The 18,496-nt window shown below is 48.5% G+C and overlaps 8 protein-coding genes across 8 annotated transcripts; 3 read left to right on the forward strand and 5 right to left on the reverse strand.

The window, feature by feature from the left end:
* Positions 1-460: 460 nt before the first annotated feature.
* Positions 461-1,847, reverse strand: N7443_008880 (4-hydroxyphenylpyruvate dioxygenase family protein; the record flags this gene model as incomplete). Its single annotated transcript, XM_056888936.1, has 4 exons — positions 461-595; positions 660-1,017; positions 1,071-1,130; positions 1,183-1,847. 4 exons carry the CDS (start codon positions 1,845-1,847, stop codon positions 461-463), a joined length of 1,218 nt encoding a protein of 405 aa, XP_056738238.1.
* Positions 1,848-2,310: 463 nt separating this feature from the next.
* Positions 2,311-3,105, forward strand: hmgX (the record flags this gene model as incomplete). The annotated part of the gene is made up of 1 exon (XM_056888937.1): positions 2,311-3,105. One exon carries the CDS (start codon positions 2,311-2,313, stop codon positions 3,103-3,105), a length of 795 nt encoding a protein of 264 aa, XP_056738239.1.
* Positions 3,106-3,922: 817 nt separating this feature from the next.
* hmgA (putative homogentisate 1,2-dioxygenase (HmgA)) lies at positions 3,923-5,445 on the reverse strand (the record flags this gene model as incomplete). Its single annotated transcript, XM_056888938.1, has 4 exons — positions 3,923-4,046; positions 4,100-4,756; positions 4,818-5,327; positions 5,378-5,445. 4 exons carry the CDS (start codon positions 5,443-5,445, stop codon positions 3,923-3,925), a joined length of 1,359 nt encoding a protein of 452 aa, XP_056738240.1.
* A 315-nt stretch (positions 5,446-5,760) lies between these two features.
* Positions 5,761-7,044, forward strand: fahA (fumarylacetoacetate hydrolase FahA; the record flags this gene model as incomplete). Its single annotated transcript, XM_056888939.1, has 1 exon — positions 5,761-7,044. One exon carries the CDS (start codon positions 5,761-5,763, stop codon positions 7,042-7,044), a length of 1,284 nt encoding a protein of 427 aa, XP_056738241.1.
* Positions 7,045-7,220: 176 nt separating this feature from the next.
* On the reverse strand, positions 7,221-7,895 carry maiA (maleylacetoacetate isomerase MaiA; the record flags this gene model as incomplete). The annotated part of the gene is made up of 1 exon (XM_056888940.1): positions 7,221-7,895. The coding sequence occupies one exon, from the start codon at positions 7,893-7,895 to the stop codon at positions 7,221-7,223; it is 675 nt and encodes a 224-aa protein (XP_056738242.1).
* Positions 7,896-10,617: 2,722 nt separating this feature from the next.
* Positions 10,618-11,603, forward strand: N7443_008885 (uncharacterized protein; the record flags this gene model as incomplete). Its single annotated transcript, XM_056888941.1, has 4 exons — positions 10,618-10,630; positions 10,742-10,845; positions 11,276-11,344; positions 11,478-11,603. The coding sequence occupies 4 exons, from the start codon at positions 10,618-10,620 to the stop codon at positions 11,601-11,603; spliced, it is 312 nt and encodes a 103-aa protein (XP_056738243.1).
* Positions 11,604-15,450: 3,847 nt separating this feature from the next.
* Positions 15,451-16,797, reverse strand: N7443_008886 (isoaspartyl peptidase/L-asparaginase; the record flags this gene model as incomplete). The annotated part of the gene is made up of 1 exon (XM_056888942.1): positions 15,451-16,797. The coding sequence occupies one exon, from the start codon at positions 16,795-16,797 to the stop codon at positions 15,451-15,453; it is 1,347 nt and encodes a 448-aa protein (XP_056738244.1).
* A 596-nt stretch (positions 16,798-17,393) lies between these two features.
* N7443_008887 (protein transporter TIM17) lies at positions 17,394-18,038 on the reverse strand (the record flags this gene model as incomplete). Its single annotated transcript, XM_056888943.1, has 4 exons — positions 17,394-17,435; positions 17,496-17,650; positions 17,707-17,905; positions 17,970-18,038. 4 exons carry the CDS (start codon positions 18,036-18,038, stop codon positions 17,394-17,396), a joined length of 465 nt encoding a protein of 154 aa, XP_056738245.1.
* Positions 18,039-18,496: the final 458 nt, after the last annotated feature.

The following is an 18,496-nucleotide window of genomic DNA, read 5'->3' on the forward strand; positions in this document are numbered from 1 at the left end:
GCTACCCCTTAATTCAAACTCTTTATCGACCACAAGGTAGCCGCTTCCTATTTTTGTGAAAGCCTCAGGGTGTTAATAGAATCAGTGCAACAAAGAGTGGTCTTGTTGTTGGAGAAAAGCAACGGTGGAAGACTACTGCCTATGTTTATCGCTTTGGGAGTTCTCTGTTCTCTGGGACTATTTGTGGAGGCACCTAAGGCCTGGCATCTATAATAGAACTCCTTGATGGGCTAGATAAAAGTTCTTGTTTCATTGTGCGCATTTTTGTCACTGCAAGAACTTGATAGACTAGGTCTTTGGGCCCGAAAGTGCGGTATACCTGTAAAAGCTTCTTTGTATCTGTACGTATAGGAATCAAATAAGAAACTATGATCATATTCATGACAGGTAACTAATGTGCAGTGAAAATCGCTAATACAAATGCAGATCCAAGGTATCATTTTTTTGAGCAGAAGTTCCCTCAAACGAGATTGCCACGCAGCTCCTGCTCTCGTTCAATAGCCTCGAACAGAGACTTGAAGTTTCCAGCACCAAAGCCATCAAAATTGTGACGCTGAATGATCTCAATGAAGACAGTGGGGCGATCCATCATATGCTATGCCATTTGTTAGTAGAAGTTCAGGGAATGGCGCAGAAGAGGTTTTGCAAATTCGACATACCTTGGTGAACAGCTGGAGAAGGTAGCCACCCTCGTCAAAGTCAATCAAGATATCTAAGCTCTTGATGGTCTCGAAACCCTCCTTCAGAACCAAGTTAGACTGCTTCAGGCGTGCCTTCATGTCGGTGTAGTAGGTCTCGGGGACCTTGATGAACTCCACACCACGAGCTTTCAAGTTGGTGATATCGCGGATGATATCGTCGGTCTGGAGAGCAATGTGCTGAACACCGGCGCCATCGTAGAAGTCCACGTACTCTTCGATCTGAGATTGCTTCTTGCCCTTGGCGGGCTCGTTGATAGGCATCTTGACGACCTCATTGGGTGACGCCATGACGATACTCTTTAGAGCAGAGAATTCACTGTAATGGTTCATGTCAGTTTGTAGCTTCAGAGGTCTCAGCTGTTAACTTACGTGCAAATCTGGTTGTCATCAACGGACCAGAACCGATGGAAGCCAAGCGCCTTCTCATAACTAGAAATGTGTTAGCAAGAGTCATCTCCCCAATCGAGAAAAAAAAACCTACTATTCGCAAATCTTGTCCATCTCATTCCAATCCTGATTGCCAACGCAGTGATCAATGAACTTCAACTCAACAGCAGGCAAGAACTTCAAGATTGGGTCCTCAGCACCGGACTCAACGCGGTAACCAGGCATAAAGGCACCGCGGTACTGGCCACGCTCAATAAGGGTGTGGGTGGTCTCGCCATAGGTCTGGATGGTTGCGACCTTGACATGACCATCCTTGTCCTTGAGGATCTTGGGCTCAGACACGGCCTTGCCGCCGTTCTTGACTGCAGCGTTGAAGACAGCCTCAACATCATCTACCTCAAAGGAGACATCCTTCACCGCATCGCCGTGCTTCTCGAGATGGTAGTGAATCTCACGCAGCTCAGCCTGCTCCTCGGGGCTGAAGCGGCCGATCTGGTCCTGGCTTTGGGAACGCAGAGGCGAGGTCAAAATGAAAGTGATATCGCCGTTGCGAATGACGTGAGAGCAGATGTGACGGCTACCAGTCTCGAGACCACGGTATGCGACGAGCTTGAATCCCATGCGAGTGATATAGTAGCTGGCGGCCTGCTTGGCGTTGCCAACGTACCAGTGGACATTATCGTAGCCACGGTAACTAGCGATGGAGGATGCCCCCGTATTTGATGGGGGCGGAGTGGTGGAGATTGCCGAAGGGGCCATGTTGTTACAGACTGATTTTGATCTGACCGTTTGTTCTTGTCTTTCCCAAAGCTGTAGACTCTTGAAGTTTGAAGATGTGAGGTGTGGGAAAAGATATCAAGAATAACCTAGGATGACGGTTGATATAAGAGGCGCCACAAGATATGATTTATAAAACCCAGCCATTCCCACAATCTCAATTAAACTGCCGCGGACGGATAATTTTGCTATTCACTCGTCATCCGCGCTGACTTTGAGGACGCGATTCACTGCGGTTGGCTCCGCACCCTGATATATCCGATATTATCCGCCAACAGCCGGGCCGGGTCCGCCTCTTGATATCATCGGCTTTTCTCATCACTCACCTTATTCTCTTATTCAAGACTCAGAAAAAAGTATTGCCATCTCATTTTGACACGCTACGCATCCCCTTGTGCGCTGCCGAGGACCTCCATTCCAAAATTTCCCCCAAAAACACATCATCATGACTACCATCCAACCAGCACGACCATGCCTGACATCTAACGATGCCGCCGTTCTCCAAGCACTATTCGATGCCGAGTCTTCTCCATCATCCGGCATCACCGTCGACCCTTTGCTTCCTTCATGGCCCACCAAAGTGAATGTCTCCTGTACCGATCTCGAGACGCTCAAGCGCCGCGAGACGGATATAGTCCGCAAACTGCAAACCAACGAAACACCAAGCCGAGAGAACGTACAGTCAGCTCTAGACGAGCTAGACTCTCTCGTCAGCAGTTACCCAACCTATCCATCCGCATACACAAACCGCGCCCAGGCACTGCGTATCCTGGTTGACATCCAATACAACGAACGCCTTCAAAACACTCCTAACAACCCCTACGGCTTCGAGATCAATGCCGATGATGCACTCTTCGCTCCAGAAGCTGCATCTCTATCCTCTCAAATCTTCGCAGACCTAGGTCAGGCCATCTCCCTCGCCACCCCCGATTCCCCCGCAGACCCCTTGTCCTCGGTCCAAGCACGACTATTATCAGATGCGCATACACATCGCGGATACTTGTTATTGAAGGCCGCACGTGTGAGGAAGGATCAGTCCGGACAAGAGAATGTTGGTGGCCCAGAGAGTCTCCGTGGGCTCAGTGCAGACCGGCTCGAGGAGATGGCAAGCCATGATTTCTTCCTCGGCGGTAGATATGGAAATAAGGTTGCGCAGCAGCTCGCTGTGCAGACGAATCCGTATGCTAAGATGTGTGGGGCGATAGTGAAAGAGGCGATGAGGAAGGAAGTCCAGGGTTAAACCTTTTGTTCTGATAATTGAGAGATAATATCTTGAGTTTTGAGCCAATATTTGCATAGTGAGCCTTTTAGAATTTCCACCAATTTATTGAATTGCCTCCACTGCTTCATAGAAGACTGTAAATAGCTTATTGAAGGAATGAATCTATCGACTATACCGGCGATGGCCTTCCTAAGTCTGTTGAACGGGTCTATCTGACGAAGTCCATATGGCTGCGAGAATGTCAGGTGACAAACAGTGTTCGCGGCATTTACCATCTGCTGTCGCCGTTTGCCATTTGCTCATTTAGGTGAGTGTCGTGTGTTTGTACGAAGCGATAGATTCACCCATTGATAGCTTGATTTGGTGTCTACTACTAACTATGATTACCCGAATTTCCCCTGCCAAGGACTTCATTTCTCTACATCTCCTCTACTCACCAATGATTTCCAATACTTTGCCAGGTCATCTATCTTCTCCCGTCGATCATCCGTTGATAATACCTCGTAGTCCTTTGTGGTCCTTTGTCTCATGTATTTACCCTCCATCCAAGTCTTGATCACGTCTCAGCATGGCATCCCTTTCTTTTTTCCTCTTGATCCTCCATAGATTCGCAGGCTGTAGAGTGCGTTCCAACTCGCGGTGTTAGTAGGTCTGCAGGGACAGAGTAATCTGACCCTACCCGTTGACGTCACCTGCAGAGGGTTGTCATTAGATTCCTTCTTTAAGGTGTGGTTTTGTTCATTTCCATAAGCTCAAGTATCGTCAAATCATGCTTTGCAAAGCTGGCTAAATAATTATGAAATTCCATGATTTTTCCTTCTAAACTACAACAGACCTAGTTCTTCTTGTTGGGGTTGACGAAGTGACGCTTCAACGGCGTCCAGCTATGATCATTGTACTCCTCCTGGACCTTTTCGCAAGTCTTCAAGCCCCATTCAGAAACACCAACCATAAGAGAACTGTGCAGTTGTTAGCAAGAATACCGAGACACTTCGTGGAATCGTGAACATACCTCTCAAACATAAATGCCATGCTTCCTTCCCCGACCTTGGCAGGCTTCAACTCGGCGTTGCTGGCTCCTTCAAACGCCGCCGAGTCCGGACCGTGTGCACTCATCACGTTGTGCAGACTAGCACCGGCTGGCTGGAATCCGCCTCCCGTCTTCGCATCGTAGTTACCACTAATCAGACCCATGAACTCAGACATGGTATTACGGTGGTACCACGGAGGACGGAAGGTGTTTTCAGCGACCAGCCAGCGAGGCGGGAAGATAACGAAGTCAGCGATGGCAGTACCAACGTGATCGGAGGGACCAGTCAGAACAGTGAAGATGGAGGGGTCGGGGTGGTCGAATGAGATGGAGCCAATGGTATTGAATCGGCCCAGGTCATACTTGTATGGGTAGTAGTTACCATGCCAGGCGACGACGTCGAAGGGAGTGTGCATCTGGCGCGCTGAGAAGAGTGTGTTGTTAAACTTGCTGAACAGTTTGTACTCCTTGTCTTCTTCTTCGGCATCGTCGTCAAAGGATGCGACGGGAGCTTGAAAGTCGCGCGCGTTGGCGAGGCAGTTGGAGCCGATGGGGCCTAGCTCGGGGAGCTGATAGTGGCCTTGGTAGAGCTCACAGATATAGCCTCGGACGGGGCCGTCGGGGAGGGTCACACGGTAGCTGGGTTTTTGTTAGTATGGATCCTGAATGTGGAATAAATTTGGAATGAAGTCGTTCATACCGGACACCGCGGGGGATCACGCAGATCTCGTTCGGCCGCAGGACAATACGGCCGAGCTCGGTCTGGATGTCCAACACACCGTGCTGGGGGACGATCAAAAAGTCGCCATCGGCGGAGTAGAAGGCCTCCTTGCCCATGTCCTTTCCAGCGGCGTAAAGCAAGATACCCAGGCCTGTTTTCATGGTCGGGTCACCCGAGCCGGCAATCAAATGCAGACCGTGGACCCAGTCCACCTTCTCGTCGATGTCGAATGGGTTCCATCGGAGCTGGTTGGGGATGTGGTGCAGTTTATGGGTCTCGGTGGTCATAGCCGTATGGTAGGAGTCGGCATCCTCTGCCTTGAAGTTCTCGTGGGCCGCCGCGGGTAACACACGGTATACCCAGGTCTGCTTGTTTTCATGTCGGGGCGCTGTGAAGGCAGTTCCCGAGAGCTTCTCGGCGTAGAGACCATAGGGCACCTTTTGCGGCGAGTTATGGCCTATGGGCAGAGCACCTTCGATAGCCTCGGTTCTGGGCCTAGTTAGTCTACTTGCAATGAATTTCACTGTACAGGTACTCACTCGTGATACGAGTCGAAGCCGATCTGGTATTTGTATGGGTCTGGGTGCGAGAATTTGGTGACGGGCATGATGGCGGATGTGATGGACTAGGAAGGCGAAGCTCGTTTGCACTTTTGTATTTTGCGCTCGGCAATGAAGTCGACCAATATCCGAGATGTTGAGTGCAGCTCCATCTTTTTGAGTCGAACGTCACCGCGGGACTGCGCACGATATCCGCGTTTATCCCCGCTTCAACCAGTGCAACCCATTTCCGCACCCGCTTGGATGCGGGGTGCGGCTCAATTCCGCCGAACGGAAAGTTCGCCTGAGGGGAAGAGATGTCCATAGTTAAGTTGGAAACAAACTAAGCTTGGGACTTTGTTTCTTTCAAACATCTCTTCACCATGGCTTCCTGGCTCCAGATCCCTAAGAACTCGCCGTTCTCGCTCGCCAACATTCCCTTTGGCATCATCTCCGCTTCTACATCGCGGGTAGCCGCCATTGCCATCGGTGACTATGCTTTGAACTTGCACGCCTTCGCCTCATCGGGCGGCTTCTCTCAATTGCCTGCGATCCAGCAGCACTTGAGTGTTTTCAACCAGCCCACCCTTAACGCTTTCGCTGCCCTGGGTCGTCCCGTGCATCGCCAGGTCCGTGAGTACCTGCAGAACGTCTTCCGTGCCGATACCCAGTATCCCCAGCTTCTGAAGGACAATGCCGATCTTCAGAAGACAGCTCTGGTACCACTGTCCCAGGTCACAAACCACGTTCCTATGCAGATTGGTGATTACACGGATTTCTATGCTGGGTTGAACCACGCCTACAACATCGGAGTTCTCTTCCGCGGACCCGACAATGCTCTGCAGCCCAACTATAAGCACCTTCCCGTCGCCTACCACGGTCGTGCTTCCTCGGTGGTGCCTTCCGGTACTCCTCTGCACCGTCCCCAGGGTCAGATCTTGGCCAACCCCGCCGCCGACCCCAAGGTGCCCACATTCTCTCCTTGCAAGCGTCTGGATATCGAGTTGGAACTGGCTGCCTTCATCAGCACTCCTAATGACTTGGGCAAGCCTGTTTCTATTGAGGAGGCTGAGGATCACATCTTTGGCTTGGTCCTGATGAACGATTGGTCCGCCCGCGATATCCAGGCTTGGGAGTACGTTCCTCTCGGCCCATTCAACGCCAAGAACTTCGGTACTACTATCACTCCCTGGGTCGTGCTTGTCGACGCCCTTGAGCCCTTCCGTGCTCAAGGTCTGGAGCCCGGCAGCCGCGACTCTCTTCTCCCCTATCTCCGTGAGAAGCGCGCCGACACCTGCTACGAGATACCTCTCGAGGTCGAGATCACCAACAAGGGTGGCCAGCCTACTATTATCTCCAACAGCAACGCCCGCAATCTTCTCTACTCCTTCCCTCAGATGGTCGCTCACCACACTATCACTGGTTGCAACCTGCGGACCGGTGACCTGCTCGGCTCTGGTACCATCTCTGGTACTGAGCCCAAGACCCAAGGCAGTCTGCTCGAGCAGACCAACGGCAAGACCCCTTTGAAGCTTGCCGATGGCTCAGAGCGCATGTTCCTTGAGGACGGCGACACCATCATCTTGCGCGGCAAGGCTGGCACTGAGGGTGCCTACGTTGGATTCGGTGACTGTGCCGGCACTATTCTCCCGGCTGTTGCGCTGTAGATAGTGGAAAATGATTTGATGAGATTAGACGAGTGATTTGATGCAATTGCTATCTCTGCACGTTCCACAGTCCTAAGATAGTTGCAATGACACGTATAAGCCGGCTTTAAATGACCGGTATGATCAACCACAGAAAGTAAAAAGTAAAAGCACTAGCTATGCGTAAGGCCGTAAACCTACTCCTTCACCCGAAGCTCCTCAGGCGTATCAGGCTGCGTTTGCCAATGTCCCTTCTTAACCGCCTCTTCCTTCTCCAAATTCTGGACAATCCCATAAGTCACCGGGAACATGGCCAAATCAACGCCCACCCTCTCAGCACCCCACGCAGCAGGAATTAAACAAATATCCGCCGTAGTAATCCGATCCCCGACGCTGAAATTCCCAGCCGACCAGGAGACAATACTCTCATACGCTCGCAGTCCATCCTCAATAAGATCCTTCGACCAAGCAGCCCGGTCCGCCCCGAGCGGACCAACACGCTTGAGAATTCTAAGGTTCGTCACGGGCTGGATGTCACACCCGATTATTTCACAAAGAGTCCGGACGAGGGCTCGGGATTCTGGGTCTGACGGGAGAAGAGCGGGCCCTTTGTTTGGGAATGCTTCGTCGAGATATTCGAGAGCTGCCAGTGATTGGGTAATTGTCACTGGGGTCTTGGAGGCGCGTTGGGTCACGAGGGCTGGGACTGTGCCGGAGGGGTTGATTTCGCGGTGGGCAGGTGAAGATTGCTCATCTTTGAGAAGGTTGACGAATACCGAGGTGAATGGGATCCCTTTCAGATAGAGTGCGATGCGGAGGCGTGCTGAACAGGAGGAGCGGAAGTATGTGTAGAGGGTCACTGAGTCGGTCATTTTGAAGGTTGGAAATGGGAATAGGAATCTGGTAGTATGGTTGGATAAGACAGTCAGGATGATTTTACAAAGAGCTTAAGCATAGCTCTTAGTGCTACATTTAATGTATAATGGGCTCGTATTTGCCGTTGCGATGGCCGGTCCACATGTAGATGATCCCTGGTGCGGAACCAGTTCCGTCTGCACATTGCGCCGTTGCTTTCCGCCGTGTCTGAACCCCAGGTTGGATAGATGTGGGGAACCGGCTTCGAATTATTGGGGCTTTGTTGGAAAGACTTTTTTACTATTTTTACAGACATGAAATCAAGCCTAGACCTTGTAATTAAGCTAATGGGTCGATCTTCCCTTCTTTAAATTGAGCTACGCAAGGACTGGCGACGCCAGTGCCATATAGACAAAGAGAACGGTCAATGTGGTAGAGAACTGTATCGTGAACCAATTCGTTGCCGGGTAAATTAGGGATGGGCCAGCTGAGCAGTATGAGCAATAATAAATTCGGGATAGCTTCAGGAACTTGAAGGGAGACAACCAAGCCCAGTTGTATTGAATATCAGACATGCCACCTCCTTCCACAGCGTCACTACTGAAAGGGGACGATCATTACCTCGAAAATTGTCAGCTTTATCATAGAATGGCGTGTATAAGCTTATGTTTTGTATGCTATGGTACTTGGCGAATCGTGGGCGTCATCAAGGGATGGATAGGAGGTAAAGTCTGGGCACATACGATGTAGATTAAACCCCATGTTCATTAACCCACCATGACTAAACAACTTCAATTGTACTAATTAATATATCGTCGTGGAATGCTGTTATATTATGCCAGGAAAGCGCGTTTGGGTTGTAGACGAGGTGACGAATTTACTTCACATCTCCGATGAGAGCCCTGCTCGAGAAATATACAATCTAAGTCCGAATCTTCGGAATGGGTATTATACACGATCTCTTCGAGCCCTGAAAATACTTGCCCTAACCCAATCATCAAGGATCTTTTGGAAATCAGGTTTGTTCGTTAGATCAAGAACACCTCCAGCATAAGGTCCGGATACTTTATAGTAACTAACACAGGCTACTATCATCAGCTTATTTAGCAAAAAGTATCAAGGTATACCTACTTAGGTGCTCGCTATGAACATGACCGTCACCCGCCTCTTCACCTTAAATGCATTCACAGCAACGCAAACGTACTCACTTGCTTGTAGACCAGGACAGTCTGTTCTAGCAGCCAGATTTCAGTCTGAGCGATTCTTTGGAACTTACCTACTGCCTACCCGTCAGGTTTACATTTCATCTTCTTGTGGTTTCCTCGACATTCGCTATGTCTGCTTGGCAGCTCCTCTCGCTGTCTGCTCCCCTCAACTGTTTTTCGTCCTGTCTTAGTCCCCCAAGACTTTACCCTCACCTCCCCTCTATCCAACAGCATCAGGATATCCGTCAGCATGGGATCCAAGATGGAAATTATCCCTCTTGCGAGATTTTTTCGTAGAAGTATCAATCGGGGAAGAGCTCCGGAAGATTTCAAGATACACTGGTACCACTCTTGAAGGCCTTTGAAGAGTCGCTTGGATCTCGTAGGTGCTCTCATTCCAGGACAGCGTTTCCTCGATGAGAAGCCAATACATTAACAGGATTGAAAAGATGTGAGATTTTGGTGCTGTCTTTGAATACCTGTTGAGCAAGTTACTATGGCTTGGAAGAGGTTGGGGGCAAACCGGTCGCCTCATTGACGCTCTACTCAACTCCTCGCCTTTTCCAAGAGCTCGACCGAAATATAATTGTGATGGGAAGACCAAGTATCACAATTTAACCCTGTGGACAAGACGCTCCCTATGATGCTTACCAAGGATGCTTACCAAGGCCCTACGCAACTTCCACCAAGGCTTTGGAGACGCACGCTGTGACTTGGCCGACTATCTCAAGCTCCCCCAAACCATATTCAGTCTTGAATCGAATGCGGGCCCCAAGGATAATTCCAGGACATACCAAGAGAGATTCAAAAGTCTAACTGGCTCAAAACATGGAATCCAGCCACATTGGTAGGAGTATGTACGTCCATCATCTATATTCTCCATTGCTTGGTGCGGAGGAATGCTTTTTGGGCTCTTTAAACTGTTAACGTTGACTTGCAAGGCTTGATGGCTTTACCAGGAGTGTTAGCGAGCTGCAAATTGGACTTCCATGAAAATAATTCCTGCCATAATTGAATACATATCCTGGCCAGTAGGGCTTGTCTATCAAAATCACATGCATGTAACGACTTGCACGCTGAAACAACGCCTAGATCATCGATGCATTCTTACAAAATGGTGCATGTCTAGGTATGGGTTGCCCAAAACTCTCATTTGCATTTAGCCGCCCTGTGCTGCGAGATCCTGAAAAGATTATACGGATTGTCATCCCTGGTGCCGGGTGTGTAAGCAAAGGATTTTTCGGAGATATATACTATTTGCGTATGAATCTCACATTTAGCATGAGATCCGTACGGATATTGTATAAAAGAACACATCGCACTTGGCCTAAAAAAGGCACGTAAAACATCACATGCGCATGGCAATCTCACTTGCTTATCAGGACCGAATCTATTCTATCGTTGTTCCTGCGTTTCCTCGCTCCTCTATAGTCAGTGCACTGCTGTTCGTCAAATGTTCGTACCGTGCTTAATTCCTTAACCAAAGCGGGAGTAGAGTTTAATTCGCCCAGCTTAATGACGGAAGTATACGGCAATGAATAATAACGGTGAGTCAAAAATGACATCTGTCTCACAGCTACTGAGCCCTAACACTTGAGCTGTCGAGGCTAACATATTCGATGTATAATTACTGGATGTATAGAATGAAGAATTCGCAGAATCATCACCCACTGGGACGATAGCTCAGTTGGGAGAGCGTGCGACTGAAGTTCGCAAGGTCGCTGGTTCGATCCCGGCTCGTCCCACTTTTTTTATGTTCCCGGTATTATCTCCGAAACCCTTGAATCTAATTGATAGCTCTTTATTTCTTTATAGACTAACTATTCAATTATTAATAGACAAACCTAGAGAGAATGGTCCCTCTTATGTACTAAGCAAGATATTACAGCCCACTAGACTACTTCTTTAGATCTTATTGTAGATAGCTAGAATTAGCTAGCAGACAGTGGGCCTGGAGTGGGCCTGGGGGCGTGCAAGCGTGTTGGCGTGAGCCAGAGCAGGGGCTTTCAATTCCACTTGAGCCGAAGGATCCTGCAGACTTTCCGGATGCCTTGGGGCCGCATACCAAGACTCGGAGCTTCCCCTTGCCGCGCAGATCTTGTCCTTAGGATAGATGTCCACACTTTTAGAAAGGTTTCGTTCATTAAACGAACAGTGGACGCTGATCATTACCCAATGGGACGATAGCTCAGTTGGGAGAGCGTGCGACTGAAGTTCGCAAGGTCGCTGGTTCGATCCCGGCTCGTCCCATGTTTTTACATGTTTTTACATGTTTTTTTCTGTATAAGTTTCCCCCGACATTATAGTTCTACTTTTTCTATTTTCTACTTCAATCTTGAAGGAGTTAGCCTTATAGCAAATACTAAAGGTAATTACTAATCAATGGGACGATAGCTCAGTTGGGAGAGCGTGCGACTGAAGTTCTTTCAATATTCGCAAGGTCGCTGGTTCGATCCCGGCTCGTCCCATTTTTTTTGTTTGCTTCAATATCCTGGGGATGTTTTCGGTAGAAGCTATTAAGAGATTGCCGCCTGGAGGAGTGTCGTTCGTAGTGTTTAAGAGACCCCTCTGTCCTTATCTCCCCTTAGTCTTCCTTGAATCATATATTACTGTTTAGGACCTGCTAAGCTTTCCCCATTTCTAAGGTTGCCTAGCTATGTCATTCATCTATAGATACGTTTACTTACTTTTGCAATATGTGGTGCAATGAAAATTACAAGTGATATTTTGTTGGCGCAAGATAGAAATCTCAAATGAGGCAAAGCTACTTACTTAGTGTAAAATTCGACGTCTAATCCTACCAAGGTTAGACCACCACCGTTGGCTAGAAGATAAATGCTGCTGAGGAACTAGGTCTCTTGGCCTCTCTCTATACACATTTTTTGATCGCTCTGATCGAGTGACATCACCGGCAATACATATTTACCACCAACACAATTATGAAGGATATACTCATAGAGACAAATTCACAAGATGAAAGCAACACCATAGAAAATAGTAAGCAACGTAGCCAAAAGACTAGTATTACTCGCAGGTTACCAACGCACGGACCTACAACGTATAAATACCTCGGACTAAGGATCCGTAAGAAAAATTACAGTAAATTGAAACATATTAGCTAAAAAATTCTCAAGCATCAACGTTATCGATACCACGTACATATATATGTATCATTTCATGTTGATGGAGAAAAAGCTATTTAATAATAATGAAAAACAAAATGACAAAAACAATGGGACGAGCCGGGATCGAACCAGCGACCTTGCGAACTTCAGTCGCACGCTCTCCCAACTGAGCTATCGTCCCATTATGTAATAATTATTATCTTGCTCTGCTATCTGAACGTGACTCCTTTGAATAAATTAAAAATAGATACAGTAGCGCCACTGAGGTTCGCGACCCCTCTGATTCTGCCGGATCGAGCATATTTATCATCAACTGTTTCCTAGTACAATATCAATTTAGCGACCAAAATATACCAGTATTATACTCTATTACATGACTATACTCTATTACCTATGTTACTATGCACTTCCATTGGCCACAGAAACATACTTGGTCCACTCAGAATAGTAGGCGGTATGCGTGGTGATTGAGAGCGGTGTATAGGGGAATTGACACTTTAGCGGTGCCACTGTAGATATATAACAGCGGATTCCAAAAAAAAATGGGACGAGCCGGGATCGAACCAGCGACCTTGCGAACTTCAGTCGCACGCTCTCCCAACTGAGCTATCGTCCCACAATATGATCTATTTTACTATGAAAGGGTGTAGAATATTAATTTGAATCTTATCACACCTGAAAATTTCTTGTTCCACCCAACGGCATACAAAGAGTGTTGAGTCGATTTGAAGTTTTCTTGGGCGCGCTTAGCTACGAAATAGAACCCAAACAAAAAAGTGTGGCTGGGATAAAGCATTCTACACAGTGTACAATGACGACTATACTCTCGCTAAATCCTAAAGTTGACTTGATAGGGCTTTATTTATTGGCATACTTTCAAAAACAAATTTTTTGGAAACAGCTTAGACTTTTCAAGGTTGAAATAGTTATATCGAAGACTAAGAAGATGGATTCTTCAAATCAAAAAAATGGGACGAGCCGGGATCGAACCAGCGACCTTGCGAACTTCAGTCGCACGCTCTCCCAACTGAGCTATCGTCCCATTGGATAGAATTGAGGTGGAATTTTGACATCATCACACTTTGTGATGATTCTCATCTTATAATCCCCTTTCAACTTTAGGGGAATTTCTCTCGGCCATAATAATTTCGGTAGAAAAACATGTTCACGCAAAAATGGTTGACTATATGTATTTCTGGGTAAACATTAAACCCGTGGCCTAAGGGATACTAATGCGGAGCCTTCGGTGCTCTCATGGATTATATATTGGAGTCAGTATGCGTCCACGATCCGGGAAGAGGGGCAACCGATAGTCAGTTGCCTAGGTATTCAGTGACGATGAATGAAAAAGACAGTCGATTCAAACCGTTGAAACCAAGTCAATTAGTATCTGGACATCTCTCAAGTGCTTGATCGCCCTAGCAACATCACCATTACCCGAGGTTATATCTATCTAATAATCACAAAAGTCCACCTGAAAATGAAATTTATCTCTATATGGACATTGCTTACTCACTGATATGCCCCATAATTAAAGCATCCTTTGATTTGGGCTCGATGACGCGTGGTAAACCCGCTCTAAGCATGTTTCGCCTTCATTGCGTGCTCAAGTAACCGGGTGAACCGAGAGAAACATTTTCGAAAAAGATTGGCAAAAGAAAACGGAAAAAAGTTGTTCGAATGAGACCTTGATATTCTCCAGGCCTGTAAGTCATCTTCGTTGCAAAAATGACGAGTCGTCTCTTGTCTCAAAATCCCCGTTTTCTGGACACTAGGGTTCATTGTTATCATGGCGCAAATGAACGTCCATGAAATTTATGGTGGAAGGATACTATAACGAGCCAGAGGCCCATAAATACCGAATCCAACTCAAAGCAGCATCTTGATCTGCGATTAGTGACCATTGAATATGCCAACCTCTTCTTGAAGCAAGGTGCATATCGAGACTCGCTAAAACTACAGTTAGAGCCTCCGAAGAAAGGGAAGCTCAACCCAGTGATGGAGGTGTCTAGTCCGAATCTCTACGAGGCCCACTTTGACTGGATTCAAATGAACACAAGATTGGCGTTTGAGAGTCTGTCAGTATATGATTTGGACTTCGAGCGGGTCGCCATTTTCTCGAAATATTTCGATCTTCGAACATACCCTCGACGTACGACAGAATCTACCAAGGATATGGGTCTTGGTACGCCATTTGACTCGACAGAGGTAGTTATATGCGTCCGATTCAGCTTTAAAATCTGAAATTTCATTGTTTTTAGAGATCTGCTCCTGTCTGTGGCGGGCAACGCCAGGCTCTATACGGACGAAAGGATATTTCAGCGGAGGAAGGTAGGGAGTGAGCGTGTTAGCGACACTAAACGAGGCGGGGTTACAGGTGGGGCGTGCAGACGCTCGTCGACAGAATGAGGCCAGAGGCGGTGAGCCTGCAGGTCGATGTCACGGACCATGGACAGAAAGGATCTCCTCCTATTGAGCATCGGCCAGAGCTGAGAAGGACGCAAATTGCCGTCGCGTGATTGTAGAGGAGCCGAGCAGTCACATCGACGGATTACAGTTGGCGGAGCTCAGGAGGTCGGTGATCCGGGTTGATAGGGAAAATACGTCCATGCAATGTGCACGCATAATGAAGTATCCCAGTATGGGATATCATGGAACTCAATGTGATAGTTTGACTACAGTGGATCCAAAACTTATATTATAAATTTGATATATATTGCCATAATATTCACATATTTCAACAGCAGTCCGATATGGTGTAGTGGCTAACATCGCCGTCTCTCACACGGCAGCCGGGGGTTCGATTCCCCCTATCGGAGTTTTTTTTTGTACTTTTTCTACTCACTCACATTCATTCCTTGTTGATAACCATTTTTACTACCCTGAGTCGGATATTCTTATGGGAAGAGTCATTCTATGGAACAGTTATTAAGTAAACGATTAATTTTTATTTCCTGTCGTTTCATTGGACTCTGGGGTAACCACTTTAGGCCTCCGGATTGGATCGATTAAGCATAGGTATTTTTTACCTTGGTACAAAGAGTCAATGTCTCCAGTGAACACGGGTACACGCATGCATATGTTTACATCAATGATATCAAAGTTTCGGAGCGCTTGATCTATATATTATGGCAGCACTTGAGATGGGAACTGCCGCTGTCTATATATATTCCGAATGACTGAGCCTCCACACCTTAAAAAGCTCAAAGCAGTTGAGGCCAACTACTACTGTACGTACGTACCTATTGATAATCTTCGCGAAAAACCATAATTACTTCCTTTTCTTTCCCATCATCATCTTCCTCGATGTAAGCTCGCCACATACCACCAGAATTGAAATCAGAAACAACTCTCCCGCGACGTAGCCGATCGTGAGAAATCGTAGTGGTCGGCGCAGACTCAGCTTCGATCCCAATGATACCCCCTTCACCTTCGCCAGTGACCTTCCAGCGCCGTCCAGCCGAGCGTTGCAGTTCACCACCAGGACCAGCCACGGCAGTTACGGCATCAGCGAGGGTCGAGTATCGGCCCGGTGCAGAAAATCGTAGCATCGCGGCGGCTGTACGGGCGGCAGCGACGCGGAGGAACGAATCCCCGTTTCCAGTTCCTGAGACAGCAATGGCACGTCTCACCTGTTGGGGCTTGCTGGAAGGCACCTGGTACGGCGACTGTTTCTCAAAGATAGTGCCCGGATGACCATGGGGTAGAAGAGCTGCATAAGCTGGAGGGCGAGTCTCCCTGAGAAACGGAGGCAGGCAATCGGCCAACCAGCTTTTGGCTTCCTCGATAACCCCCTCGACCGAGGTGAGATATCGAGAAGACCGGACCGAAGCACTATCCGATACCATCTCATCCCAAGCCTCGGCCCAGAAGCCAGCGCCCAGAGTCGGGGTATCGCCAATGCGACCAGGAAGCTTGTTCGTCAATCCGCCGGTACTAGTCGCAACAGCCAAATTCCCCCATTGATCCAAACAAACACAACCCACAGTTCCCTGGCTCATGGAGATAGGTTCGGCCTCACCCCTCAACCCACGCACATGCTCATCCCACCGACGCTGCGTGAAGAACCACTCATCAGGTTTAAATTCGAGTCCCCAATCGCGAGCTAGCGTCTCCACATGAGGCCCAGCAAGCTGCGAATGCATGCTACCCCCATCACTGCTCCGTTGACCATCGACGGTATGTCCGGTGCGAAGCAGAGACTCACGTGCAAGTTGGATGGGATGACGGACATTCCTGACGCCTATCACGCCTGCGCCGCGCTTCACGGAACCCTCTCTGGTCTCGTCAGGCTCTTGAACCGAGGTCACCATTACGGAAGCTTCCATCTCGATTGTGCCGGCTGTGGTGAAGACGCTACCACGCCCGCAATTGAAGAGCTCATCGTCTTCCATTAATGAGACAGCGTGGACAGCGGCATCGAGGGCCGAGCTGCCGTTGATAAGGAGCGATTGGGTCGAGCGGAGGTAGGATTGAAGGGAGGCATGGTAAGCTGCGTAAAGACCCGGCGGGAGGGTTGCACGTTTTAGATTGCCTGCGCCGCCGTGTAGGATCAACGCGGGCTTGAAAGTTGGTTGTTCTGCTGCCATTCTGGGTGTTGGGGATGGTTGAAGGGAAGAGCCCTGGAGGCCGGTGCGGGGAAGTAGAAGCGGAGTCACCGAATGTTACTCCGTGCACTAGCTAATGCATCCTTTCGGATAAGACGGACCTGGAAGTTCGTGAGATGAGCTAGAAATGATGATTGAGAATTATTCCGAGAATGAGAATTGAAAATATGTTCAAGAAAAAAAATGCGTATTATGCCTGTTAGCCATGCGTTAATGTACAAGAATCCACCACGTCCCTTTCCGAACGCTTTTTTTGAAGAATGAGCAGAGAAATTCTTTTGTAGGGCCACCTGGCCACGAAAAAGAAACATGCTGGTTATGGGAACCAGCCATCAAATGAACCCGCCGTCTTCACAAAAAATACAATGATTCGAAAACAGAGGCCCGTGGGAGGCGGTATCAAAAGCGTCGCAAAATAAAACAAGACCCTCTATGCCATGTTGTTTAAGAATGAGGACCCAAACCGAACACCTGAGAAGAGAGACTCAATGTAGGGATGTGTTATGAAAACAGAGATCGAGGTGGGTGGTCGGCCACCGGGAGATAATTCGATCGCGGAAATGTTAGGTTAAAGGAAGTTAAGCGAGAGCCTTCTGCTCGGAGGGGGGAAGAGGAGGGAGCTAAATTGAGATACGAGTCAGTCCATGACTCCAAAGGGTTAATTTTGCGGGATAACGTACCTCAAGCTTGGTGTTGTCGGCCATCATACGCTGAAAACCGATACCAACACCCTCAATGACAGCAAGGAAGACAGCACACATGATGGCGGAGTTACGGGCAGCCTTGACACCACCACGGACAGCGAGAGCACCACCAGTAAAGAAACCGGCGATAACTAGAAGAATCGGTCAGAAAAGTCAAAGATCGGAGGAAATCCGATGAACCACTTACTAGCATTGTAGGGATCCTCCTTCTTGCGAATGCCCTTGATGGCACAGTCGAAGGTCGAGAACATTCCACCCCAAACACCGAAGTTTCCACCGAGGACGGGAGCGCGAGCCTTGATGGCAGTAAGAGCACCTATCCGGCGCTCACCGTAGGGACTGTTCCGGAAACCCTTGACACCGTGCCAGACAGCACCACCAATAGCCTAAAGCGCGAAAATCAGTCGCCTGAACTCAGGGACAAGCGGAGACGTGTTCATTGAGACATACACCCATGCAGAAGGCACCACCAAAGTCGCTGAGCGCGACCCAGGGGCAGGGATCTCTCGAGTGATCCATTATGTATTGCGGTAGAAGGAAATGTAGGTTCGTATCAGAAGGGGGCAAGGGCCGAGAGTCGGGAGTCGGGAGGAGATGGTGTCGCGATCACCAAATGTCGGGTTATGGGGCGAAGGTGGATAGGCGTAGGAAGGACAAGTTGATGGCAGTGGATGGCCGAAGTGATGAGCGTGGTCAACCTCGAACAGATAAGAGAGCGGGTCGACGACTTTTTCATCAACGGAACGTGACTGCACGTGACCGTCGGTCGCCACCGGGAAATCGGGAGCTTCAGGAATGATTTCATGGGTCCGATTCTTTGACAGATCAAGGATTAAGCTTCCCCGTCCGGGGGAGGCAAGAGAATATCCCGGGCCACATTATGTTCCCGTGTCGTCAGAAAATTTCTATCCTTAAACTTGGCCACATGCGATGCGAAAACGGGGGTATCTCGGTGTTGACGGCTATGGACTCCGCGT

Source organism: Penicillium atrosanguineum (assembly GCF_028827265.1).
Source record: "Penicillium atrosanguineum strain IBT 20685 chromosome Unknown utg000007l_segment0_segment0, whole genome shotgun sequence".
Classification (NCBI taxonomy): Eukaryota; Fungi; Ascomycota; class Eurotiomycetes; order Eurotiales; family Aspergillaceae; genus Penicillium; species Penicillium atrosanguineum.